Here is a 27532-nt window from a genome sequence, read left to right on the forward strand (position 1 = left end):
TCATCAAAATTAAAAGCTTTAGTATTTCAAAGGACATCATCAAGGAAATGAAACAGTTCACAGAGAAAAATTTTATAATCATATACCAGTTAAAGGAACTTGTGCTAGGCTATAAAGGGACTCTTACAACTCAATAATAAAAAGACAAATAACCCAATTAAAAAAGGAGCAAGTGATCCAAAGATAGTTGTCCTAAGAACATATGCAAATGGCCAATAAGCTCATGAAAAGATGCTCAATATCATTCGCCATCAGGGAAATGCAAACCAAAATCACAATGAAATGCCACATCACCCCTACTAGGACGGCTAAAGATGGATAATAAAAAGCACTGAGGCATGTGGAGTAATCAGAACCCTCATGCCCTGTTGACGGGATATAAAATTGTGTCGCCACACTGGAAAACAGCTTGGGAGTCCCTCAAGGGTTAAACAGTTTCCACATGATCCAGCAAATCTGCTCCCAGGCAGATACCAAAGAGAAATGAAAACATATGTCCACACAAAAACTTGTACACAAGTGTTCCTAGCAGCCTTATGTATAATAGTCAAGAAGTAGAAACAACCCAAATGTCCACCAATCGATGCATGATAAATAAAATGTAGTACTATCATTCCATACAATGGAATATTAACGAAAAAATAAAGCTGAACACATGCTACAACGTGGATGAACTTTGCTTATAAGAACGTTGAAAAGAAAATGCCAAAAGAAAAATGAGTTTTAGCTCAAATATCATTTTTTAAGAGGCCTGGCCTGCTCAAGTTATCCTGTTTAAAAAACAAAAAACCAAAAAACTCTTCCCATATCTAGAGTGAAAATAAAAAACATTTTTAAAATTTTAATATAACGAATGAAATAATTTCAGGTCAAGTTTATTATATAGAAATTATATTAATGGGTGTGATAAATACTTTATAGGAGTGTCACACTCTCAGACGCTTTGGCTCCCAAAGGGCTTGGAGTTTTTGTGAGGCTGAGCATCTTCCAACCAGGTGCATGCGCTGGTTTGCCAACATCCTCACCACACCCAACCCAGCCCCTTCACACACTGGCATTGCCTACCTGGGCCCTCCTTGTGGCTCTAAGTTTTATGTAACCAGTGTACACAATATACTTATAATCAACTAATAGGCATGAGTCATGATTTGTTTAAAATGTCAGTTTTTGTGAACTGGAGGGGATGGGCAGAAAGTGGGATGCTGAGTCCTTGGTCAGGAATGTGACCCAGATTTTAACACTGCTCCTAGGAAAAAAAAAACTTCCTTTTATGATGCCACTTCCTGGGACATAGTGAGTTGACGATTAAAAACTCTCTTCAGAGATGTGGGAGAAAAAACAAGCCTAGGGAAAAGTCTGCAGGCACGGTGGAGGAAGTAATTCAGGATGAAATCGCAAGTGGTAGAGCAAGCATGACCAGGCTGATGTCAGCAGAGACAAGAGGGCAGCGAGGCCCAGTCTCCTCTTCCCTCTCCCACAGCGTTTAGGGCCACGTCCACGGCACCACCCCTCTCCTTTCTTCCCAACCAAAAAGGGTACCCCCTTTCCTTCCTTTCTGCAGACACTGATGAGAATTAACCAGAGGAATTTCCTCCACAGCGACTATAGCAGGATGTCCTCATCCAGTCTTCCTATCTCATTTCCAGGTGGGGAAACGGGCCTGGCAAGGAAATAGGCCGAAACCACGATTTTAAATGTTGTGTTTAAGTGCTCTGCAACCCTGGGTTCAGAAGAAACTGTGCAAGAACAGATCAATCAGAGCTGATCTGATGGGGACGGGGGATACAGCCATGCAGAGGCCCTGCATTAACTGTATTTCCTGTACTCTTGATGCTCTCATATCTGGGGTCTCGCTGACCTAGACAGACTGCTCCTCCCAGGCTAGCCAATCCCCTAATCCCTGAAGATAGCAAGCATCCGGCTGAGCACACACCTTTCCTACGGAAACCAACTAATCCGGAGCGATGGTGCCAGCTGCCTCCTTCACATGGCTCTCCCAGGGCTGTCACACCCCAGGCCAACATTCACCTGTCCTGACTATCCTGGGGCCAGGTATCAGACAAAAAGACCAGCCCCTACGCTGAGAGCCACTGAAATTACTCAAGTCAGCTACCCCTAAACCTGTCTCCCCTGCTTACTCTGCCTTGCCCATTTCCTCCTGAGAAAAGCAGACGAAGTCTCCTGCCCAACTGTTCCCCTCCCTCCTTCCTCCCTCTGACCCACCCTGGGGCTTTCCTATGCAGCCCCTCCTCTTGGAACCATAAGTAACAAACTTTCCTTTCCATGGCAGTCCCCGCCTCATCCAAGGGCTTTACCACACCTGGATGAGATGGCTTACAACAGGCCCATTCTAGAAGTAAACATTATTCTCAGAAATCTGGGAATGGGGATTCAGAAAATTCACATTGTGGAGGTGCCACGACTCGGGAGAGCCTGGCCAGTGAGGTGCCACCCAGATAGCTCCTGACTGTGAACAGAGAAGGGACCAAACATGGAGAGAGGCACAGCCTGGAGTCACGGAAAAGGACCAGGCGGGACAGGGGGAAGAGCCTGGCAAGGAGGTGGGGGCACAGCAGTGCCCAAGCAATGTGGGCATTAGGAAGAGGGCAGAAAGAAAACAGTGCCGTGGCACAAGACCTGGGCAGCCCCGGGCCGGCTCAGCCGTCCAGTTCTTCCTTGATGCTGATGTGCAGGGGGCAGATGCGCAAAGGCTCTGGAGGCCCAGCTCCCCGTGCACCCCCCAGGTAGAAGTAGGGGCGCACCTCCCCAAAGCGCGCATGGAAGGTGTACAGGTGGCAGTGGCGCTCCGCGTCATAGAAAGACAGCTCGCCCTCCTCGCACTCCAGCTCCACACGCAGGCGGCGTGGGATGGCCAGGACCAGGGGCGACGAGGCTGGGTCCGAGGTCACGCAGTGGTCCCCCTCCACGCCCTGCGTGCGGCAGACGTACCAGAAGCCCGAGCGTGTGTCGTGGTAGCAGCTGTGCGAGTGGCCCTCAGCGCCCGAGTCCTGGCGCACACGTACCACGCCCACCCGCCAGCTCTGCAGCCCCCCCAGGGCCACCTCCCAGGCGTGCGAGCCCTGAGAGAAGACACGGGAGCCCAGCAGGCAGGGCGCCGAGGAGAAGCGTTCCGGGTTCTCCACCTGCACGCGGTAGCCGTGGTTGGTGACGCTGGTGAGGTCGTCAGACACGGAGAGCCAGCCGGCTGCGGTGTTGGGGTCAAAGCTGAAGGGTACTGCGAGCAGGGGCAGAAATGGGGAATCAGCAAACCTGAAGTCCCTTAGGCCACACGTGGATACCTCCAGCCCCACAAACCAACCACTGTGTCCCACCTGGCCCCAAGTCCATGCAAGGAGCGGCCCAGGGCTGGAGCCGTGGCAGGGGTTGGGCTGTATCCCCCAGAAGATATGTGGCAGTCCCGACCCCTGTACCTCAGAGTGTGACCTTATTTGGGAGTGGGGTGGTTGTACATGTGTTAGTAAGACTGGAGGAGGGTCCCCAATCCAATATGACCTGTGTCCTTATAATAAAGAGGAGACAGATACAGACACACAGGGGGAAATGCTGTGATGGCAGAGGTGGGGATCAAAGTGCTGAGGGGGAGCCAGTAAGGCCAAGAATGGCCAGGAGGCAGCAGGAGATGGAAGAGGCAATGAAGACTCCCCTCTACAGGCTTCAGAGGGGCCTGGCCCTGCCGACATCTGGATTTTGGATTTCTAGCCTCCAGAACTGTGAAAGAGTCGACTTCTCTCATTTTCCAGTTTGGGTCCTTTGTTATGGCAGCCACAGGAACTCACACAGGAACTCATCCCTGGGTCACACGACCCAGGGATGTTAGGACAGCATGGCCCATTCCCTGAGTCAGTGATATTCCTCCCTGTAAAACCAGGACACTGTGGCTCGTGTGGGCTGCAGTCGCCTTGTGAGAGGCGATCCCGGATGGAGGAGGTCTTTTATCATACAAAATACAGTTCTGAATACACAAGGAAGCCAGTTTCCCTCTCTGAAGAGGGGACCAAGTGTCACGGTCCTGAGAGAAGGCATTCTACCAGGAGGGTTGGAGGTGTTGGGCAGAGTGGAGAAGACCAGGGTACGGGAACTCGCCTGCAAGGGCCTGGCAGAGGGATCACCTGAGAGAGGAGGGGACCTCTGAGAAGGTGGGAGGTGGGCAGAGACCAGCCTTGGTGCCTCTTTGCTAACATAAAGGGCTTCCACCCATGCTTGGGACATCTGCCTGCACCCCCGCTCACCAGATTCCACAGATGCAAGCATCTTCTTCCAGACGCGGTACTGCAGGGAGCCCAGGTACTTGCAGACATCGATAAGCATGCCAGGCTGGACTGGTTCTGGCTCCATGGTGCAGAAGAGTCTGGAAAAGTACAATGGGGTATGGCAGGCAGGGCCAGAGTCATGCATCCTAGGCCAAACTGGGCCAACTGGAAACCAGCAACGGGACTCATTCCCTTCCCTCAGGCCCAAGTTTCCTGGCCACCTTCCCCAAGACAAGACTGGGTTGGACTATGATGGGAGATGGGCCAAGGCCAACAGGGCTGTTACTGCCCTTCAGAATTCAGTCTGAGGGCTCACCCTGCCCCACCTAGGAGAAATACAAACAGGAGGTTCTCTAACATGGCTGCCATCCTTGCAGGCAGAAATCACACTTACACATCCGGCTCACGGGATGTCTGAGCTGGAAGGGACCCTAAGGATGCTCTAGTCCAACGGTCCCAAGGTGTCCTCCGGCCTTTGCTTGCACACTGCCAGTGGGAAGTGAGCACAGGGAACTCACTCCCTCCAAAAGCACTCTCTTCCATCTTTGGACAGCTCTGACTGGGACACAGCTCTTCCTCATTCATCCCTGTGAACCCAACAACCATCAACACAAACCACTGTGGCCTAAGGCTCTCAGAGGGAGGGGGCTGACCGAGAAACAAGCCTGACATTGACTGGCCCGAGAAACGCGAGCCACGTGCAGGACGGTGTTCTCCTTCCCTGCACGGCAGGCGGGGACCCTCCACACTCAGGAGAACAATACTGCCCCAGAGCCAGCTGGAACTGGATGCTGTGAGAGGGCTCTCTCCACCTGGCCATTGTCCACCACTCCCTCTCACAACCAGGGCACAGTAGCTCATGTGGGCTGGTGCACCCAGCTGGCTGTTCACCTGCTTGCCCCGGGGCCACTGGAGTTTGCACCCCTGGTATTTCTGCCCACTCCTGCCCTCCCCTCCACCCGCTTTGGCAACTTACCGGCGTTTTCGGCTCTTGTGTTTCTGAAAAAAATGAAAATAAAAAAATAACAACACAGAGCCACAGATATAGAGGAAATATATACGTTTCTGACCTCAAAAGGAGTCATGTATTCCACGGATCCTAAGTCTTAATATTGTCAAGATGTTAACAATAACATCTCTGCTATGATTTGGACATATTATCCGAAAGTTCATGTGTTGAACACTGAATCCCCAATGCAACTGTGTTGGGAGGTAGGGCCTAAAAAGAGGTGACTGGGTCATGAGGGCAGAGCCCTCACAATTGGATTACTGTCATTACTGTGAAGCGGTTTAGTTATCATGAGACTGTGTTGCTATAAAACAATGAGCAACTACTGTGTCTTGCACTCATTTCCTCCTTCTGCCATGAGATGGCCCGCACCAAATGCCAGCGCCATCATGTTCCTGGACTTCCTGGCCTCACCCAGAACAATGAGCTGAATAAACTTGGACTGTTTTATAATTTACCCAGTCTGTGATATTTTGTCATAGCAACAGAAAACATACTAAGACACTCCTTAAGTTGACCTGCTGACTCATTGTAATCCGTTATCCTAGCTGGCTTCTTTGCAGAAACTAAAAAACTGATCCTAAAATTCACACAAAATTTCGAGGGACCCAGAACAGCCAAAACCATCTTGAAAAAGAAGAACATTGGAAGACTCATAATCCCCAATTTCAAGACTTACTACAAATCAACGGTAATCAAGATATGTGGTGCTAATATAAAAACAGGCATTGGGATCAATGGAATAGAATTGAAAGTCCAGAAATAAACCCTCATATTTACCATCAATCAATTATTTACAAGAGTGCCAAGATGATTTAATGGAGTAATAAACAGTCTTTCCAACAAATGGTACTGGGAAAACTGTATGTTGACATGCAAAAAAAAAAAAAAAAAAAGAAAAAAAAGAAGTTGGGCTAACCCTTACTATACCATATACAAAAAATAACTCAAAATGCATCAAAGACCTACCTGTAGAGTTAAAACCGATAACGAACTTGTATCTAGACTATATAAAGAACTCTTACAACTCAACAATAAAAAGACAACCCACGTTAAAAATGGGCAAAGGATCTGAATAGACATTTGTCCAAGGAAGATCTACTAATGATCAAAAAGCCCATGAAAAGATGTTCCAGGTCATTAGCCATCAGGGAAATGATGACATGCAATACACAAGGAGATACCACTTCACACCTACAAGGATAGCTATAATTTTTAAAAAACAAATTTTGGCAAAAATGTGGAGAAACTGGAATCCACATACACTCCTGACGGGAATATAAAATGATACAGCTGCTCTGGATAATGGCCTGGCAGTTCTTCCAATAGTTAAACCTAGAGTTACCATATGATCCAGCAAATCTACTCCCAGACGTATTTCCAAGAAAAATGAAAATATGTCCACATAAAAGTTGCTACCTCAATGTTTACAGCCATATTATTCATAATAGCCAAAATAGAAACAACCCAAATGACCACTGTCTTAGTTCATTTTGTGCTGCTGTAACAAAATACCACAGACTGGGTAATTTATAAACAATAGTTTATTTCACTCGTGGTTCTGAAGCTGGGAAGTCCAAGGGCAAGGCACTGGCTTCTGATGAGAGCCCTCACGCTGTGTCATCCCATGGCAGAAGGAAGAAGGGCAAGCGACCACACATAAGACCAAGAGCAAGAGAGCAAGAGGGGCCCAAATTCACTTTTATAACAAGCCCACTCTCTCAATAACTAACCCACTCTGCCAGTAACAACATTAACCCATTCATGAGGGCTCTCAGGACCCAATCACTTCTTATTAGGCTCCACCTCCCAACACTGTTGCATTGGGGATTAAGTTTGCAACACATAAATTTTGGGGAACATATTTAAACCACAGCAACCACCAACTGATAAATCAATAAATAAAATGTAATATAGCCATGTGCGACATAACGATGTTTCAGTCAACAAGGAACCACATATATGACTCTGGTCCCATGAGATTACATCACCATATTTTTACTGTACTTTTTCTATGTTTACATACACAAATACTTAACAGTGGGCTCTAGTTGCCTATAGTATTCAGTACAGCAACATGCTATACAGGTTTGTAACCTAGGAGCAAAAGGCTATTCCATATAACCTAGGTGTATAGTAGGCTACACCATGTAGGTTTATGTAGGCACACTTCATGACATTTGCATAATGAAAAAAATTGCCTAATAACACATTTCTCAGAACATATCCCCATCACCAAGCAATGCATGATTGTGTATCTATGCCATGCAATATTATTCGGCCATAAAAAGGAATGAAGTACTGATAGATGCTACAACATGAATGATGTTTCAAAATATGCCGACTGAAAGAAGGCAGTCACAAAAGGTTACATGTTATATAATTCCATGCATTTGAAATGTCTAGAATAGGTAAATCTATATAGATAGTATGTAGATTAGTGGTTGCCAGGGGCTGCTAATTCTAGTAATTACCACTCTGTTAGACTCAATTTAGGTAACAGTTTTTATGTGGGAGGAGGAACTGGGGAGTGACAGCTAAAGCAGGGCTGCTTTTGGAGGCATGAAATGTTCTAAAATTGTCGTGATGGTTGCACAACTCTGTATATACTAAAAATCACTGAGTGGTACATTTTAAATGGGTGAATTGTTTAGCATGTAAATTATATCTCAATAAAGTTGCTAATAAAAAATAAAAAGGAGTCACAAACCAAAATCATCCCTGAAAGCACTCTGGGTACTGGGCAAGACAATACTCCCAGTTCCCTAAACAGAATCCATGAGACACACAGCTTTTAGATCCCATGAAATGGTTTTTCTATCTTTTTTTTTTCCTTCATTTTTCTTTTTAGAGACAGCTCTGAACACAGAATGATTTCATAATCAGGGACATTTTGGAGACAGAAGGCTTCATGGTTCGAGGCTCTGAGTGAGGTGGAGAACTCCTAAAGGTCCCACCCAGGAGGTGACACTGCCTGAACAGGTAACCGTCCCTGTCACCTCCCACTCTGCTCTACAGCGACACCCCTTCCACAGCAGTCAGCTGTTTTCCAGGGACAGGAGACACCTCACCACCCTGGCCAGTTTACAGACCAGCTTTCAAGCCCAGAAATTTCCCTGCAGGAAATTTGTAAGGACCGATGGCTCATGGAGAAGAAATAAATCAATAAAAGGAAGAAAAAATGAATAATACTGTTCTTTAAAAGAGAGAACAGAATCATCTTTTTCTTAAGAAGACAGAAAGCCAAGGCATCATATTTAAATAAAAAATTTAAATAATTGAATGATTTTTAAAAGAATTCATTTTATTAAAAGGTAGAGACAGGCCGGGCGCGGTGGCTCACGCCTGTAATCCCAGCACTTTGGGAGGCCGAGGCGGGCGGATCACGAGGTCAGGAGATCGAGACCATCCTGGCTAACATGGTGAAACCCCGTCTCTACTAAAATTACAAAAAAAAAAAAAAATTAGCTGGGCGTGGTGGTGCGCACCTGTAGTCCCAGCTACTCGGATGCTGAGGCAGGAGAATGGCATGAACCCAGGAGGCGGAGCCTGCAGTGAGCCAAGATGGCGCCACTGCACTCCAGCCTGGGCGACAAAGCGAGACTCCGTCTCAAAAACAAAAAAACAAAACAAAACAAAAAGGTAGAGACAGGAAAAAAATGAGAGTAAGAGAGAGGGCAAGAGAAAGGAAGAAAGAAGAGACAGGAGCTGGGCACAGTGGAGCGCCAGCAGTCCAACTACCTGGGAGGCCAAGGTGAAAGCATTACTTGAGGCCAGGGATTCAAGACCAGCTTGGGCAACATAGTGAGACCCCCCTCACCCCCACCTGACTGTTAAAACATGAAAACCTTAGCTGGGCCTGGTGGCTCGTGCCTGTAGTCCCAGCTACTCAGGAGGCTAAGGAGAGAGGATCACTTGAGCCCATGAGTTTGAGGTTACACTGAGCTATAATCAACCACTGTACTCCAGCCTGGGTGACAGAGCAAGACCCTGTCTCTAAAAAAAAAGAAGAGAGAGGAAGAAATAAGAGGGTTTCAAGGAACTCCGCCCTGGTGAGTCTTTTTAGCTTTATGACACAAGCAGAGCAGGTCACTTGTGAGCTCTTCCAGGCCAGTACCCGGGAAGCTCCAGGAAGATGAGGTTGGCCAGGGCTGGTGGGCTGTGGCTCCCAGCTGGTGCTGGAACATCTGGCCCTGTCACTGAATCCAGATGCTGAGCTCCTTACCATGAGAAAAGAAACGTCGTCCTCCTTCATCTCCATCTGCAGCCGCTCAATCTCATGTGCCAGCACCTCTGTCTCCTCTGTGAGCTGCTTCATCTTCTCGTCGGCCAGAAGCTGCTTCTGCCTTGTCTCCTCGGCCATGGCATCCAGAATGGCCTGCTCCTCCACTCTCAAGAACTCGCGAAGCTTATCAAACTCCTGCCGGATCCGGCCTTCCAGCCACGCAGCCTCCACCTACAGCAGAGAGCGGGAGGGAGTCAGGGGTCAGATACGGAGGGAACCTCCATAGCCCAGCAACTTTCCCATTTTTAGCAAAGGAACTTTATGTTCAAAGAAATCATGGATAGAACTCCTATAGATAAAATATCAACATAATAGTTTATAAGCATCAACATAATAGTTTATAAGCATCAACATAATAGTTTATAAGCACACATTTCTAAGTTCAGATTTCAAATGGGAAAGTAAAACAACCTAATAATAGGTTGTTTTGATAGGGTTTTTTAAAAAATAAAATCACAGCTTATAGATTGCAACTGTAGTACTATAATCTCATCTACATACAATGTTCAGTTCCTTCTTTAGGTTGCACCATAACAAGGAAGTCCTGAATCACAGAAACGAATGGCTGCAAATAGCAATGATTTTTTTTAAAGTATTTGCCTTCTAATCTTAGGACTTAAAATTTGTCTGATCCAGAGGCTTTACCAAAGGAGCAGTAGGAAGTATTTATTTTAAAATAATCATTAAAATAATATACACACTCCAAATCATAACCACAAAAGGTTTGTTGGTTTTTTTTTCTTTTTTTTTTGAGACTGAGTCTCACTCTTTCGCCTAGGCTGCAGTGCAGTGGCGTGATCTTGGCTCACTGCAACCTCTGCCTCCTGGGTTCAAGCAATTCACCCTGCCTCAGCCTCCCAAGTAGCTGGGACTACAGGTGTGTGCCACCACGCCCGGCTAAGTTTTGTATTTTTTAGCAGAGACAGGGTTTCACCATGTTGGTCAGACTGGTCTCAAACTCCTGACTTAAGGTGATCCACCCACCTCGGCCTCCCAAAGTGCTGGGATTACAGGCGTAAGCCACCGTGCCTGTCCTCACAAAAAGTTTTTTCAAAGGGAAGATAAAACCATAAATGTAATTAAAGAAAAAGCAAATAAAGCTTGGAATAAGAAAGCTTTAATAAGAAAGACATTCCTTGGCGCAGTACAAAACTGAGAAGCCTCGAAGAAAGAATGAGATAACTGAATACATAGAAGAGTAAGAGGTGTGTATGGCAAGAGACTATTCATAAAGTTAAAGACAAAAATATAATTCCATGACAAGTGTTAGAAAAACCATTCGAAATGTGTGCTGTGGCAATGGCAGGTTAGTAATCTCATCTTTGGACTGAAAGTTAAATATTGATGTTCCTCAACGTATGATGGGGTTACATCCCAATAAGCCCATCGTAAGTTGAAAAACGGTTAAGTCAAAGCAATGAATACACCTAAACTACTAAAAACATCATAGGTTAGCCTAGCCTACCTTATTTATTTATTTATTTATGAGACGGAGTCTTGCTCTGTCGCCCAGGTTGGAGTGCAGTGGCACGATCTCGGCTCACTGCAAGCTCCGCCTCCCGGGTTCACGCCATTCTCCGGCCTCAGTCTCCCAAGTAGCTGGGACTACAGGTGCCCGCCACCATGTCCGGCTAATTTTTTGTACCTTTTTAGTAGAGACGGGGTTTCACCATGTTAGCCAGGATAGTCTTGATCTCCTGACCTCGTGATCCGCCTGCCTCAGCCTCCCAAACTGCTGGGATTACACGCGTGAGCCACTGCACCCGGCCTAGTCTAGCCTACCTTAAACGTGCCCAGGACACTCACATTAGCCTACAGTTGGGCAGAATCATCCAACACAAAGCCTATGTCATAACAAAGCACTGAGTGTCTCATGTAATTTATTGAATACTGTACTGAAGGGGAAAAACAGAATGGTTGTATGGGTACTCAAAGTACAGTTTCTACTGAATGCACATTGCCTGTGCACCATGGTAAAGTCAAAAAATCATAAGCCAGGGACTGTTTGTATGTTTATAGCTCTGAAAATATAGCAAAAGGATTCACTGAAAAAGTGAAAATGGCCAAAAAAATTGAAAATGACCCACTGAAAAAGAAATGACAAACAGGAAGTATATTTGCAACATTTATAACTAATGGCTATTATTCTTAATGTACAAAGCACTCTTACAAATCCACTGAGAGAAAAGACAAATATTCCAAGGGAAAAAAAGAATGTGAATTAGCATTCACAGAAGAAACATAAATGGCCGTTATGCTTGTGAAAACGTGTACAGACTTACCAATAATCAAAGAAATGCAAATGAGGACAAACAGCAAGGCTAACCCATCAGACTGAAAAGACTGATGTCTGCGTTGGAGAGAGTAGAATCCAGGGTGATTCTTTTTTTTTTTTTACATTTAAGTTCCAGGATACATGTGCAGGATGTGCAGGTTTGCTACATTGGTAAATGTGCGCCATGATGGTCTACTGCACCTGTCAACCCATCACCTAGGTATTAAGCCCCGCAAGCATTAGCTATTTATCTTGACGCTTTCCCTCTCCTCGATAATTCTTATCACACAGAAAAATCAAGAATAGAGCATGGCAGGAAAAACCAGCAAGTGCAAGGTCAACTCCTGCCCACTCACCGTGGGCAATGACGGCCTCACTGTAAAGGAATAAACACCAGAACTTTCACTTTTCTCATCGACTTGATAAACTGAATTTAATAGACAAAGTATTAATCAGGCTGGAATCCTAGGGGCTTCCCACGTGACCTCATTACCCTCAGCCTCAGCAAAAAGCTCAGGACTCCTATACTCCCTGGGATGGGCAGGCAGTACTGCCACATGGACAGACAGACACTCCCCAAGTATCCCCAACCCAGTCCTGGACAAGGCAAGCCAGGCATATGGCTTTAGCCACAAAAGGAAACCAAGTAAGAGAACAATGATGAAGCTACATGACTCCACAATGACTACTGGAAAAACAACTCAACAAATTCCAGCAATAGCAGGTTCGTAATTGCTATTTGGAGTTGGAATTTCAACATATATTTATAGCTCTGACATCAGATGACAAAATAATCCACTGAAACAGTGAAAACTCTCTCCCACCAGTTTGTCGGTCTATTAGACATCAGAAATGTTAACGACTTCTCTCTGTTGGGCACTTATATGCACTATTTTATCTGAATTTTTTTTTTAATCCTAGTAAGAGGGAATTGCCCTCTTTTTAGAGGAGGGGATTAGCTTGGAGGGGGTTGAGGGATCCGCTGGCGAACTGGGCTTAGGTTTGGAAATAGGTCTGCTTTGCGGTTACTGCCCTGGTGCCTAGTGTGTCACATGGTCCTTTCTTCCACTCTGTTCCACCAGCTCTGTGGCTCAGGGTAAACCCACAGCCAGATGTTAATGAGGCCCTTTCCTGGGCCTAATCCTCACCTTTGGACACATAGTGGAAGGGACCACAGGCTCCTGAGGACAACGCCCAGCAAACCGGAACAGGCATGGCTCAGCTGTCGCTAACACGAGTCTAACAGAGTGGTAATTACTAGAGGCAGCCACCTCAGAAAGCCAAAGACCAGAGCCAAGATCAAAAGTCAGAAACAAGGCTGCCAATCCACATAGGACCTGGAGGAAGAGAGGGTGCCAGGCAGAACAACCAGAGTGGGTACAGAAGGAGCCCATTCATTCATTTGATTAAGTTATTGGTCACCTACTCACTTCACTCAATCAACAAACATTTTTATTGGTCACCTATTGTGTGCCAAGAACTCCTCTAGTTAATTGGCAATAGTGTGCCCTGTTTTCATTATATGCTGATGGGAAGGGATAAAAAGCAGATAGAAAACCAAAGGTAATTACAGGTAATGAAGTGTCATCAAGGAAATAAACCAGGAAAGTATGCCATTGAGTAACAGAGGAGGGTGATCAGGAAAAGCTTCTTGAAGGGGACATCTGAGATTTTAATGGCAAAGATGCTGGGCTCACATTCTGGGGTGAAGACTTAGTTTGCTTAAGGGACAGAAAGAAGATGAGGCAGAGAAGTAAATGAGGTTGAGGATAGGCAGGGTCAGGCAATGGCCTCGGAGGCCATGGTAAGGAATCTGGGTGGTACCGAGGGTGACTGGAAGCCACTGGCAGTTTTAAGCAGAGGAGGGTCACTGCTGGTGTGTTTTACTAAACGATCACCCCAGTCCGTGGAAAGCAGAACACAAAAGAATGAAAGCACGAGGCCCAGGCAGGAGGCCCAGTGAGAGATGATGGTGACCTGGACCAGAACATAGAGTTTGACAGAAATAACGTATTTTAGAGATGGGGGAATAGGATTGCTGATGGAGTGGACGTGGGAACTGAAAGAAAACAAGAAATTACATGAGTCCCAGGTCATCACTGAACGCACAGGTGGTGGTGATATGATGCATGTGCCATAGGGCAGATGGTGTTGGTAGCTTTTTAAGTCACTCCTGTGGCTGCTGGCATGATCACACCTGGGTCTTTAGAGGGGCCAAGGCAGAGAAGCCACGGTCAGCATCCAGGACGTGGCTGCACAGGACCATCAGAGGTAAGAGAGCCCACCTCTACCCAGAGGGTTATGTGAGCCAAAGCCAGGGCCGACGCATCTTCACTCCTCCCCCGACTGCCCAGAGTAGACCCAATCTCCCCACTCAGCCCCATCGTTCACTCACCTGATTGTGCTTGGCGATGGCCTCATAGGAGCGCCGCATGGCCCAGAAGGCCTTGGCCTTCTCCCGCAGCGCATGCTCCATGTTCCTGCACTTGGCCTGATGTGGGAATGAGAGGAAGACAGGTTAGGGCTGGAGGTTGGGCACGGAGGGCAGACACATCACATTTACAACTGGGACTCCACTTCAACACAAGTGTAACTCAAATGCATTTGCCGAACCCCATCCATGCCAAGTGCTGTGGGCACAGATGGTTAAGTACAGTCCTGATCCTGAATCAGACATCTATGGGATAAAGGGCCCTCAGATATCCTCCAGTCCAGCCTGGTACAGACTGGGAGATGGGGCTGAGAAGTGATCTGCTCTCATGTTGGTCACAGCACCAGCTAGAAGAGTGTCCCATGAGGGCCAAAAGCTGGTTCATGCTGGGTCTGAATCCCTGAGCTGTGCAGACAACTGCAGACAGTGTGGTCACAGGTTCCCTTTGCAATTTCCTAAACTGAATGGGTCTGCAATCTCTAACAGGCGGTGACTGACAATGGGGGTGGAGCCGGTCATTTCCCATGGGGTTCAGTTACCTCCCATGAGGCCTTACCTCAACATGGCCCTCCATACCCCTCCCGCATCCTGACATTCTAACACTGCTTGGATCGCATGGAATACTTTAATCAGCAGGCACAAATATTTTTCGTTTAGTAGTTTTTGTTTCTTAAACTTTAATGATTGTTTCTGATGTCCTTGGACGACCTGAAGAACCACGACAGTGTTTTATGTTGGATTCCTGCCTCTTGTATCTGAGGCCTATCATTTTCTCTCCCTCTTTATCCTTTTCGATCTACAGTCTCAGAAAGCGTCTGAAGTTTTTTCTTAAGAAAAATAATTCAAACAATTATAAATGGTTATCATGTATTCAGCACTTACTCTGTGCCAAGGACTATGCCAATTACTTGAGAATTTATGTCATTTAATCATTACTCCTCTCTAGTAGATAAGTTATATTACTGGCCCCATTTACAGATGAGAAAGTGAGGCACAGAAGGGAAACGACCAGCCCAAGGGCACACAGCTAGTACGTGGAAGAGTCAGGACGTGAACCCGGACAGCTGTGGAGGCAGCTGCTGAGACAGCACCCAGTGATTCCTCCCTCCTGTGAGATGAGTGTTTCAAGCTGCTAAATGTTGGGGTGACTGGTTACGCAGCCATAAATTATACAGATGTGTCCCCCAAAACCTTATTCCCATCTGGACCTGATTTAGATGACAAATCTGGACTTCGGGCTGATGCTGTAAAGGGATGAGACGTTTGGGGAGCTTGGGAGAGGGCAAGTGCATTTTGCATGTGGGAGGGACATGACTCCTTGTGGGCAAAGGGCTGATTCAGGCAGGCAGCCTCTAAAGTGGCCCCAGTGACCCTCAGTTCCTGGTACTCATGCCCTTGTGAAATCCCCTCCCCTGTGGGCTAGTGACTTGCTTCTGACCAAAAGAATGTGGCAAGTGATACTAAGTCACTTCTGAGGTTAGGTGACAAAGGCTGTGCACACCCTGCCTTGCTCTCTCTAGCTTGCTCACTGGGATGGCAGCCAGCTGTCCATGTGGTCATCTGCCCTGGGAGTGACTGCTGGGGCAAGAAACTGAGAGTAGCTTCTGACCTACAGCCAGTGAGGGACTCATGCTCTCAGGCAAACAGCCAGTGAAGACCTGCATCCTGCCAACAGCTACACATGTGAGTGTAAATGAGGAGCCTGCCCTAGCTGAGCCTTCAGATGAGACCACAGCTCCGTACCTACAGCCCCTCATGACAGGCCTTGAGGCAGAGGCACCCAGAGCTAAGGCAGGCCCAATTCCTGACCGACAGAAACTCAAAGATAATAAATGTTTGTTTTAAGGCATGAAGTTTTGGGGCAATTTGCTAGGAAATAGAAAACTAGCCCATTGGCTAGAATTAGCCCACAGTACCCTGACTGCAGCCCCTCATGAGACACCTTGAGGCAGAGGCACCCAGAGCTAAGGCAGGCCCAATTCCTGACCCACAGAAACTCAAAGATAATAAATGTTTGTTTTAAGGCGCTAAGTTTTGGGGCAATTTACTAGGAAATAGAGAACTGGCCCATTGGTCCCACTCAGTAGCCCATTCCTTTAAGTCTTACAGCACAGAAAACAAAATGGTTACTGATTTCATTTTCTGCAGTTCTGTTTTATTTTCAACTCATTTCGATCTTCTCATCTTAAGTGAGAATATTTAAGATTTTTAAACATTGTTTTCTATGGTATATCATCTATAGTTTGCATGAATGCCCCCACGAAACCACTGAAATGTCATTCCAATGTTTTATTTTATAGAATGAGATTTTTGACACAAAATCATGTAAGAGTCCAAAAGGACAATTTGGTGATTTGTCAAATTAGTGTAAGTGACAGGAGTGAAGCAGCTGCCCATATGCATTACCCAGAGGTGTGCAGGCCCCAAAACAACACAGCCCAGCCCCTGCCCTTCAACCCTGGCCCTTAGGAAGTCATGGGACAATAAGGATGGAAAGGGGATAGTCCCTTGATCTTCTCAAACTTTTCAACCACTTAAGAGAGTTCTGGTTTCCTTTAGAAAAGACCAATCCTAAAATGGCCCTTCTCTGAGATGTCAGTTGATGAGACTAACCAACAATTATATTACTATTACTAGCAAGCAGTTACTATTAAGCATGTACTATACACAAGGCACTAAATTATGCACTTTACAAACACTCTATTTAATTCAATTATTTAATTTGAATTCTCCCTGTAAGGTAAGCACTGTGAGTCCAACTATACAGAGGATCAAGTTAGACCCAGAGGAGGTAACCCTCTTGTACATGTCTCCTGGGGACACATGTGAACTCATTTCTCTGTAATATATTCCTGGGGATAAAACTGCTGGGCCACCAGATGTGTCTTCAACTTTAGTAGGTAATGCCAAACTGTTTTCCAAAGCAGTGGTACCAATTTTTACAGCAAGAGCAATGTTAATGGAAAATGTTTATTGACCACTTCGATGTTTATTTTTAAGTACTCAGTAAAGTACTGCCCATTTTTCCATTACGTTGCCTGCCATTTTCCTAACTGCTGTGTGGGAATTTATTATATACACACAATGTATGTCCTTGATTAGTTAGAGATGTAATGGATATTTCTACTTCATCGTTTATCTTTCTTAATTGAAATATGGCCATATGTATTAGTCTTTTCCTTTAGGATTAGTACACTAGTTTTAAGAAACGCCTCCCTACACTGAGATCACAAAAACAATCATATTATTTTCTCAAAGCTTTACGACTTTGCATTATTATTGTATAGCTCTGTATTATTTTCTCAAAGCTTTATAGCTTTCCTTTCACATTTAGGTCTGATGTGGGTACCTGGAGTTTATTTTTGTACATGGTGTGCCCAGGTAGCTCATTGTCTCAGCACTGTTATTTAAAAAGACCATCTCTGCTCACTGGTCTGCAGAGCCACCTCTGTCTTAAATCAAACATACATCTGTTACTTGGTTCTCTCCATCTGTTTCTCTGGCCCATCTGTTTATCCTTGTGCTGATATTACACAGCCTTAATTTCTGTAGCTGTAACAAAGAGGATTTCTGATGGGTTTCTCTTCAAGAATGTCTGGGCAATTTTTGGCCCTTTGAGGGTCATATAAATTTTAGAATCTGTTTGTGAAGTTACACAAAAATAATCGTGTTGAGATTTAGATTAGTACAGTATTGTCTCTATAGATCAATTCGGGGAAAACTGAAAAGCTTAAATACTGACTCTACTAATCCACGAACATAATATATCTCACCAGTTACTTAATGTTCTTTGATATCTCTCAATGAAGTATATTTTTCCCTATCAGAATTTTGCATATTTTTTGTTAATTTCTTCCTAGATATCTTATTTTTTATATTATCGTAAACATATTTTTAAATTAAAAAAAAAAAAAAAACCAAAACAGGGTCTCCCTCTGTCACCCAGGTTGCAGTACAGTAGTGCAATCATAGCTCACTGCAGCCTCCTGTGCTCAAGTGATCCTCCCACCACCTCAGCCTCCCAAGTAGCTGGGACTACAAGCATGCACCACCACACCTGGCTAATTTGTTTTAATTTTTTGTAGAGACAGGGCTATGTTGTGCAAGCTGGTCTCAAACTCCTAGGCTCAAACAATCCTCTGGCCTCAGCCTCCCAAAGTGCTGGGATTACAGGTGTGAACCTCCATCTATGTCTCATTTTCTATTTGCTAGTGATACATAGAAATACAACTGGTTTTGTATCTTGATTTTGGATTCAACATTCGCCTCAACTTATTAATACTCATGATTTAACTGTAGAATCTTTATTTTCTACACATAGAAATCTCAGTGCAAAAATACGCAACCCGTATTATCTACATGCCAGTTTTTCTTCCCTTCTTTCCAAACCTTACATCTTTTATTTATAATTCTTGCCTTAGTTCCTTGACAAGGCTATCCTGCACAAAACTGAATAGAGTCGGTCATAATGGGCATTCCTGTTTTTTTCTTGATGTCAATAAGAAAGCTTTCAATGTTTTGCCATTAAATGTGATATTTGCTATAAGTTTTTTTACTAGATATCCTTAATCGAAGTAATAAAATTCCTTCAATTCCTAGTTTCCTGCTTTTTTAGTCACAAAAAGATGGTAAATTTTATCAAATGTTTTTTCACTGAGATAATTATATTAAGCAACACAGAATTAGGTTTCATTTTCTTATCCAGTCATATCAACATTTTCATTTAACTGGAGCATTTGACACACAATTACCGATATGTTTGCATTTAAATCTGCCACCTTGTTCTGAGCTATTTGTCTTGCTTATTCTATTTTTCTTTTTCTTCCTTTCCTATTTTAAAATTTACTACACATTTTTTTACTCCACTTTTCCCCTTCTGTGCATCTAGTAGTTAACCTAGGAAATATGACATGTAAGAAGTGTGAATTTGAATGCATCTAAACAATATTCTTTTGTTTGCTTTTGGTATTAATTTTAACCCTAAATATGCTTGGATTACAAATAGAACTACCACTCAAGAGACCTGCCTGTAGCCCAAGGAGCACATGAATGGGCAGTAGCAGGGGCCCAAGACAGATCTGAAACATCCCCCAGCCCCAAGCTCAAGAGAGCAAACAAGCCTTGATGTTAGTATCACGTTATAACATTGAAGGTTTTTTTTTTTTTTTTTTTTTTTTTTTTGGTTTGAGATGGAGTCTCGCTCTTGTTGCCCAGGCTAGAGTGCGATGGCGCGATCTCAGCTCACCGCAACCTCTGTCTCCCAGATTCAAGCAATTCTCTTGCCCCAGCCTCCCGAGTAGCTGGGATTACAGGCTACGCCCAGCTAATTTTTGTATTTTTAGTAGAGACAGGGTTTCACCAGGTTGGCCAGGCTGGTCTCGAACTCTTGGCCTCAGGTGATCCGCCCGCCTCGACCTCCCAAAGTGCTGGGATTACAGGCGTGAGCCACCACGCCCGGCCTACATTAAAGATTGTTTAGTTATAAACACACACAAAATAGGTTTTTACTCATACTAAAGGATCCAGAATGTGATCATATAGACTACATGATTTCCCAAAAATGACAAATTGATTCCTTAAGCATCAAATTTCAATTGCATATTGAATACCTTAATATGCTACCCACAATTTTCATTAACATGTTACCCACAGTTTTCATTAACAGGACAGGTGCTCTGTGGTATAGCTGGAAGTAGGAAGGTAGGGGCAAGGGAAAGAATATCATTGTACAAGGTCTTCACAGCCCTTTTGCAAGTACTTACCAAAGTGCTAGAGTTGCATTTGAAACCAGCTCTGTCTGGTCCGAGCCAGGTTTTCTGCCCCGTGAGACTCTGTTGCTCTGCCTGGTTCCCACCTGCTTCCTCCAACTAACCCAACATCACCTTGAAAACTCGGCTCTAGTACCCTTCATTTCCTCCAGGAAGCTCCCTGATCTTGCCAGCTCTGGTTCCATTCCAGGGGCTCACAGCACCCTGGACACCTCTGTCTCCGCACTCACTATCCAGGGTAATAGCTTCTCTTTCCTGAGGGCAGGTCTTACCCTCCAGGTCCTCCCTACCTCGCACAGTAGTGCTCAGTACGCTTCTGCAGAAGGAATGCTTGCTCTTTGTTTTGTCCCCTGCATATCCAAGTCCCTGCATAAAGTAATGTTCAGTTAACCACCTGCCCAGTCAATGAGTACACAGAATGCCTGTGTTTTTTCTGCTATACCACCGTGCCTCCTAGACTGAAGGTTAGGAGGGCTGGTTAGGAGCCTTGTCTTTGTCGCTACCCACTGGTGAGTTGGTAAAAGTTCCTTCTCTCTTCAGCTATCAGGCTCCTCACCTTAAAAATGAAGGCAGAGAAGTTTCTACAGTCTCTCAAATTTCACCATTTGTTTTCAGGCAGATTGATACAGCAGCCAAGAGTTCTGGCACCTGGCCATCCAGGTTCAAATCCCAGCACCTCCACCTAGTACCAGGTGATCTTGAACATGTTCCTTCACTTCTCTGCACCTCCATTTCCTCATCTGGATAAGAGGGATAAAAAATACTACCAAACTCAAAGGATTGCTGTGAGGACTCCACAAGTCAATACCTGTAAGATGCTTACACGAGAGTGGCTGGCACATGCTGTGCATTTGGCATAGCTTTTAAGTGCCACCTACATGCCAGGTAACCTAACTCTCCTGCTGGATATGGTCCATGTTTCTTAAATGAACAGCAAAAACGCATGGAGGATAACTTGAGCTCATCCAAATTCCTTTCTTATGCAACTCCAACTCAGTCTCCCAGATCTGTCTTTCCCCTATGTGTTCAGACCTCGTTCCGAAGCAGGTGTCTGCCATGGGGCCCACTGCTGGAGGCCACCACTCAGGAGCCTCAGTGTGTAGAGTCTAGTGAGACACCCCCCACTGTCCCCATCTCCCAATACCACTGGGCACAGGCCCGGACAAGCAAGCAACAATGTCCTCTGGTACAACCGAAGAGCTGGTAAGTCCTAGCCTAAAAGCTGGGGATCAGAATGGGGTGAGTGGTTAGGAAATGGGGAAAAGCATTGGAAGGGGGAAGACTTAGAATGTGGCTCAAGAGGTATCGAGAGTACTCTCGGGTTAGATCCAGCCAGATGGACTCTAAGATGTTGACCCCAAAAGGGGAGAGAGGGCTGGAGCTGGGACAGGGAGAGGCTGTGGCAAAGAGTGGTCATCACGCCAGTCCTGTGAGATGGATAAGACAAGGTCTGGATAGGACAAGGCAGCTCAGCACAGGGCTTCTGTTGAAGATGCAAGCTGAAGAGCACTGGACTGAGAGGCAGGAATCCTGAGTTCTCTCCTTAGAACTTTATGTATGTATGTATGAGACAGGGTCTTGCACTGTTGCCCAGGCTGGAATGCAGTGGCCCAGTCATAGCTCACTGCAGCCTCGAATACCTGGCCTCAAGCAATCCTCCCATCTCAACCCCTCGAGTAGCTGGGACTACAGGTATGTGCCACCACACCCAGCTAATTTTTTTCTGCTTTGGTGCAGGATCTTGAACTCCTGGCCTCAAGCAATCCTCCTGCTTCAGGCTCCCCAAGCACTGGGATTACAGGCATGAAACACAGTGGCCTTGATCCACCTCTCACTACTGAGATGTAACCATTTCCTCACAAGATGTAACCATTCCGTCACAATGGAATGATGAACAGTCTGTGCCTGAGGATATTTTCGTTTAATGGTAACCTAAACCGTCACAATGGAATGACGAACAGTCTGTGTCTGAGGATATTTTCATTTAATGGTAACCTAAACCAATACTAAGACAATCCAACTCCAAGTCACAGAATAAACAGCACTGACACATGCTTTCAGTTCACAACTTCAGCACCAGCATTTGTATTTTCTTCTTTTTTTCGAGACAGAGTCTTGCTCTGTCGCCCAGGTTGGAGAGCAGTGGCACGATCTCAGCTCACTGCAACCTCCACCTCCCAGGTTAAAGCGATTCTCCTGCCTCAGCCTCCCAAGTAGCTGGGATTACAGGCACCTGCCACCATGCTGGGTTAATTTTTGCATTTTTAGTAGAGACGGGGTTTCGTCATACTGGCCAGGCTGGTCTCGAACCCCATGACCTCATGATCCGCCTGCCTCGGCCTCCCAAAGTGCTGGGATTACAGGCGTGAGCCACCACGCCCGTCCACCATTCGTATTTTCTTAACAGCTTACTTGATATCAAGACATACAACTTTCTTGTCCTGATAAGGAAAGAAGAGAAATACACATAGCAGGTAAAGAATGTGCCACACCCAAATGAAGGCCAATCCCGTAACAGGAAAGCTCCAGAGCTCTTCAGAGAAATTTGGGTGGATTAAATAGTCACTTGGAACAGAGTAATGGGAGAATCAGAAGTATCTTGGCCAGGAGTAGAGATTTTGTTCCAGCAAAATAAAACTTTAGAATTAGTATTTTAAGTGGAATGTTATTGATTTTAGTTTTGTATTCAATCTGTTCACTTCCTTTGGTTTTATTGCTTATATGTGGCGTGAGCAAGTGCTATGTATACCAGGTTTGCGTTTGTATGCATGTAAGCAATAAAATAATTTAACTCTCACTGCTGGACTATTTTTTTCTTTAAGAAGAATGTGTACTTGTTCAAGTTTGAGAAACACCGCAGTAGGATTTCTGAAGGTCCTTCTAAGCCCTGTTCCTTGCTAGAGCTCTGCTGCAAGCATGATGCCAGATTCCCAAATCTCATCAGTCCTTCCATCATGTGCCACTGCACCTACCACAAAAATCCCAGCTCCTTGGCACGGCCCTCTGTGTCCTGCAGGATCTGTCCTGCACTCCCTCGTCCCCACGTGAAACATCTCTTGGTCACTGCACACCCCAACGCTGCGCCCCGCTCCCCAACCCCACACACACACACTCCTGGCCGCCCCTCAATCAGCTCCTCTCAGCGAAATCACTTCCTTGGAGACTCGTTCCCACGCTCCACCAAACAAAAGCAGCCTCCCCCTTACAATCTCCCACCACATCCTGTACTGTCTTTCACAGGAACATTGAGCTGAAACTATATTAGTAATTATTAGTGAGATGATACAACCACGCCCACGAAGGCCAGGTCTAGGACTGTCCTGCCCTGTACTGGACATGCAGTACTGGCACACAACCAGTACCTTCTGTCATCCTGACAGTGGTCAACAGCCACTCAAACCCCTGACACACAGTCAGCTGCCCACACAAGTCTGAGATGAGAGAAACCTCTCTCAATGTCCAGGATCAGTATGAACTGAACAAGGCTCCAGGTGATCTTTAGAGCTACTTGCTCTGTGACTCTGGGCAACTTTCTTACCCTCTCTATGATTCTATCATTGTCTATAAAATGGGGATAATAGCACCTAACTGTAGCAAGCTGAATAATTATTCCCCCCAAAAGATGTCCCCATTCTAATCCCCAGAACCTGTGAATATGTTACCTTGTATGGCAAAAGGGACTGTGTGGATGATTAAATTAAGGATCTTGCTGTGGGGAGGTTATCCTGGATTACCTCGGTGGGCCCAATGTCATCACAGGGTCATTGTGATGAGAGGGAGGTAGTAGAACTGGTCAAAGAAGGCAAAGGGACAACAGACACAGAATGGAAAGACACACTTCAAAGCTGGAGGAAGGGGGCCTCTGCAAGCTGGAGAAGGCAAGGAAAGAAATTCTCCCTGGAGCTTCCAAAAGGACTGTAGCCCTATAGACACCTCGACTTTAGGACTTCTGACCTCCAGAACCATAAGAGAACAAACTTGTGCTATTTTAAACCACTACATTTGTGGCTGTGTATTACGACAGTAACAGAAAACTAACACAGGACCTGAAAATAAGTTTTTGTAAGCATTAAATTTGTTGACGTGTGAACACTGAAAAGCATCTAGCACAGAGTGAGCACTGAAATGTGTCCGCTGGGATGATTTTGGCAAAGTAATCTTTATCTAAAGCACCCATCCCATCACAAACTCCCCCGTTTAGAATCTTTCAGGGCTCCCCACAACACACAACTGAAAACTCCCTCAGCGAGACACACAGCTTCTTACCTAGTCCCTTCTTACCAAGTGGTGGGGGGAATCTTCCCATACTGCTCCCCCACAACCACCTACATTGAATCACACAGAACTACATCTTGTCTATTGACTGTCTATGCGCCCTGCTCAAATGAGAATTCCAAGAAGCTAAGAAGAGGCCACGGCACCCAACAGCCATCAGTACCCATTTGTCTAGTAAATGAGTGATTTGCACCCTGCATCAGGCTGACCACACTTGGCTCTCCTTCTTCTCAGATCCATTTGGGACTAGACTACTCAGCCCCTGACATCATCCTGAGTGTCCACTGACTTGACACCATCATTCTTCTGTTAAAACCCCCAGCTGCTGTTCACAGCAAGGGTGAGCCACAGGCCTCCTGGATCCTCCTGCACGTCCATCCTCATTCTAACTACCCTGAAATTCCCTCGGTGCCTGGAAAGTCAGGCTTTCCCACTTCCAAATGTTGCTGCCTCTACCTGAAATACGCTCTTTCACCTGGCTGACACCTTCTCTTCCCTTGGGTCTCTGCTGGAAGCTCCTTGAGGCTGGAAATTGTCTATCTTGCCTCCTGCAGTATCCCTGGGACCCTACAGTAGCAGGCATCTGCTGGTGCATGGCTCTCTGCTCTTTAATCCTAGCTTGGCCCCAACCTGGGGGCTCTGCCTGGATATTCTCAGCCTTGACCCCTGCCCATCTCCTGATCAGCACTTTGGCCAGCCAAATAGGGATCAGTCAAGACCTGAACCATGATCCCTCCTTGACCTGGGCCCCAGACCCCAGGCTGGCCAGCACTTATTCCAGCTGTCCCAAATCAGGATCTGCTACTTCCGCCAGTGGAAACAAGAAAAGCATTGACATGGACCCATGTTAAGCAAAAATGGTGACAGGAGTAAAAGGATTACTCACTGAGACATGCGTACTGACAGCATCCGTACATTCCCGTTCATTTTGTCAAATGCATATGGAGCAGTAACAGACTTCTGTACTTAAACAGGTATTGCAAAAAAAAAAAAAAAAAAAAAAAAGGCAGGGCTGCAGAGGGGCCCAGAGACCAGGCACTGGGGACTCGGGCAGCTCCTCCTCTCCAGTCCATGCAGCTTCGGGCCAGCTACCCAGTGTTCTCCCAACTGGGGCTATGACTCATGCATTAGCAGGTGATGAAATAAATTCAGTATTTCACATGCTGGGTAATTTTTTAAAAGTAAAGTAACAGAGGCCAGGCGGAGTGGCTCACGCCTGTAATCCCAGTAGTTTGGGAGGCAGAGGTGGGCAGATCACTTGAGGCCAGGAGTTCCAGACCAGCCTGGCCAACATGGTGAAACCCTGTCTCTACTAGAAATTAAAAAAAAAAAAAAAAAGTGTTGGTACATGCCTGTAATCTCAGCTACTCAGGGGGCTGAGGCACCAGAATAGCTTGACCCTGGGAGGCGGAGGTTGCAGTGAGCTGAGAGCACACCACTGCACTCTAGCCTGGGCGACAGAGGTCTCAAAAAAAAAAAAAAAAAAAAAAGTTAAGTAACAGAAAATGCCAGAGTGCCATGGACATGTTCACAAAACTTTTGTTTCAACTGATACATATGTTCTGGGTCACAAAGGAAAATGCACTGCTTCCTATGGGCTAAGATTAAACGTTTTGGAAAATGCTGACTTAGGCTAACCCTTATCTTCTGTTCATTTTTCCTTCCTATACCGCAGAATTCTCCATGTTAGTTTTGTCCTGTAAGTTGCTCCTGGGTTTATGTATAGCCACTAGAACTGTAGGTATGGAGACGCTGGTTTACAAACCAGAATAAGTCAGTCAGCCAGCCAGGGTCAGTGGCCTCTCCCCCGGATAATACAAACCGTGGGATCAGCTTGGCAAGTAGGTGACTGGTTTGGGGGAAATCTTAAGGTTCCACATCCCTGGCCAGGTCTGTGGCTCCTCCTCCACTTCTAAACTGAGTGTGCCAAGCTACAGGGCTCGTGGGTTGCACCCACTTCCGTGCCGCTTAAAGGGACCTGGGCCACACCCGGCTGGCACAAGGGATGCATGGCCCGGGCCCTTCCGAGGCAAATGTCTTGGGAACATCATGTAACCTCAGCTCTCACTTTCTGTTTGCATTCTCTTCTCCTAGCACGGACCCCTGGGCCGACCTTGAAGAAGCAGCCACGCCCTGTAGGGAACCTGGGTGGGAGAGGTGGGGTCCTGCAAGCTGGGAGCGAGACGCGGGCACACTGGGCTCTGGCAGGCAGGACAAGCGGGAGCAGCAGAGCCAAGGGGTTCCGGGTTCCAGTCCTGGCTCGGCCGCCTCGCGCAAACCGCTGCTCTTACCCGAAAGTCGTGGGCAGTGTCCTTCACCGGCTGCACGCGGTGCCCCTGGTGTCGGGGGTCGGCCTGGCAGGAGCAGCACAGCAGCTCCTTGTCCTCCAGGCAGAAGAGGCTGAGCTGGCCGCGGTGCAGGCGGCAGACGCGCGAGAAGCGGTAGCTGGTCCAGCGCGCGCCCTCTGCCTCCTCGCGCAGCAGCTTCTCCACAAGGTTGTTGAGGGTGTGGTTGGTGCGCAGGTCGGCGGGCGATGCGCGATCTTTGCACACCGGGCAGGTGGGCGACACCTGCACTTCCCAGCAGCGGCTCACGCACCCGCGGCAGAAGTTGTGGCCGCAGCGCAGAGTCACTGCGTCGCGGAAGGGGTCGTAGCAGACGGCGCAGAGCAACTCCTCCTTGAAGGAGCGGGAAGGCCCGGGAGACACGTCGGGGCTCCGCTCCATGGCACGAGCAGCCGGCTCGGGCTCCCGGAACTTTTGCTCCAGCCCCTCCCACCCGTCTGGCTGCCAGCGCCCGCAGCCCGAGTGCTGGGAATCGCCCAGTCCTTTCCCCTAGAACACTGAGAGACAACAGCGCTGGCCAATCGCGCGGGGCGGCGGGGGGGGGGGAAGAAGAGGCGCCCGGAGGAGCCCCACCCACTTCCGGTGTGCACACGAAATCCTGGGAGAGCGGGATCGGCCTTGTGCCCGCAGTTCCCGCCTGCTCGGGTCGGGGCGGGTCCCTGGCCGGGGTAGCACGGAAGGGTCTCCCAGGCGGCGCGGTAGGTCTTCCGTGTCACTGGAAACCTACTTCCGGCTGGAAATGGGAAAAGGAGCCCGTTCCTTAACCAATCCCCGGGAACCTCAGGCCCGCGGCTGGGAGAAACCAGAGATCCCAACTTCCTGCTTCCGAAGTAGTGGCTGGGTCTTAAAGCACCGTGAGTGCAATTACCACTT

General features: G+C 46.6%; 1 protein-coding gene across 1 annotated transcript; it reads right to left on the bottom strand.

The window, feature by feature from the left end:
• On the bottom strand, positions 1-27160 carry TRIM35 (tripartite motif containing 35). Its single transcript, XM_007961987.3, has 6 exons — positions 26606-27160; positions 14236-14331; positions 9506-9736; positions 5248-5270; positions 4251-4369; positions 1-3235 (listed from the first exon to the last, which is right to left on the bottom strand). Exons 1-6 carry the CDS (start codon positions 27038-27040, stop codon positions 2658-2660), a joined length of 1482 nt encoding a protein of 493 aa, XP_007960178.1. The 5' UTR covers positions 27041-27160; the 3' UTR covers positions 1-2657.
• Positions 27161-27532: the final 372 nt, after the last annotated feature.

Source organism: Chlorocebus sabaeus, chromosome 8 (genome assembly GCF_047675955.1).
Source record: "Chlorocebus sabaeus isolate Y175 chromosome 8, mChlSab1.0.hap1, whole genome shotgun sequence".
Lineage (NCBI taxonomy): Eukaryota > Metazoa > Chordata > Mammalia > Primates > Cercopithecidae > Chlorocebus > Chlorocebus sabaeus.

Excerpts from the sequence above, each read along its gene's own strand:
- TRIM35 (XM_007961987.3), bottom strand. The coding sequence starts at position 27,040 with ATGGAGCGGAGCCCCGACGTGTCTCCCGGGCCTTCCCGCTCCTTCAAG. Across the intron at positions 5,271-9,505 it reads ACGACGTTTCTTTTCTCATG|AAACACAAGAGCCGAAAACG; the intron begins GTAAGGAGCTCA and ends CATTTTTTTCAG. Across the intron at positions 3,236-4,250 it reads GCTTGCATCTGTGGAATCTG|TACCCTTCAGCTTTGACCCC; the intron begins GTGAGCGGGGGT and ends CCCTGCTCGCAG.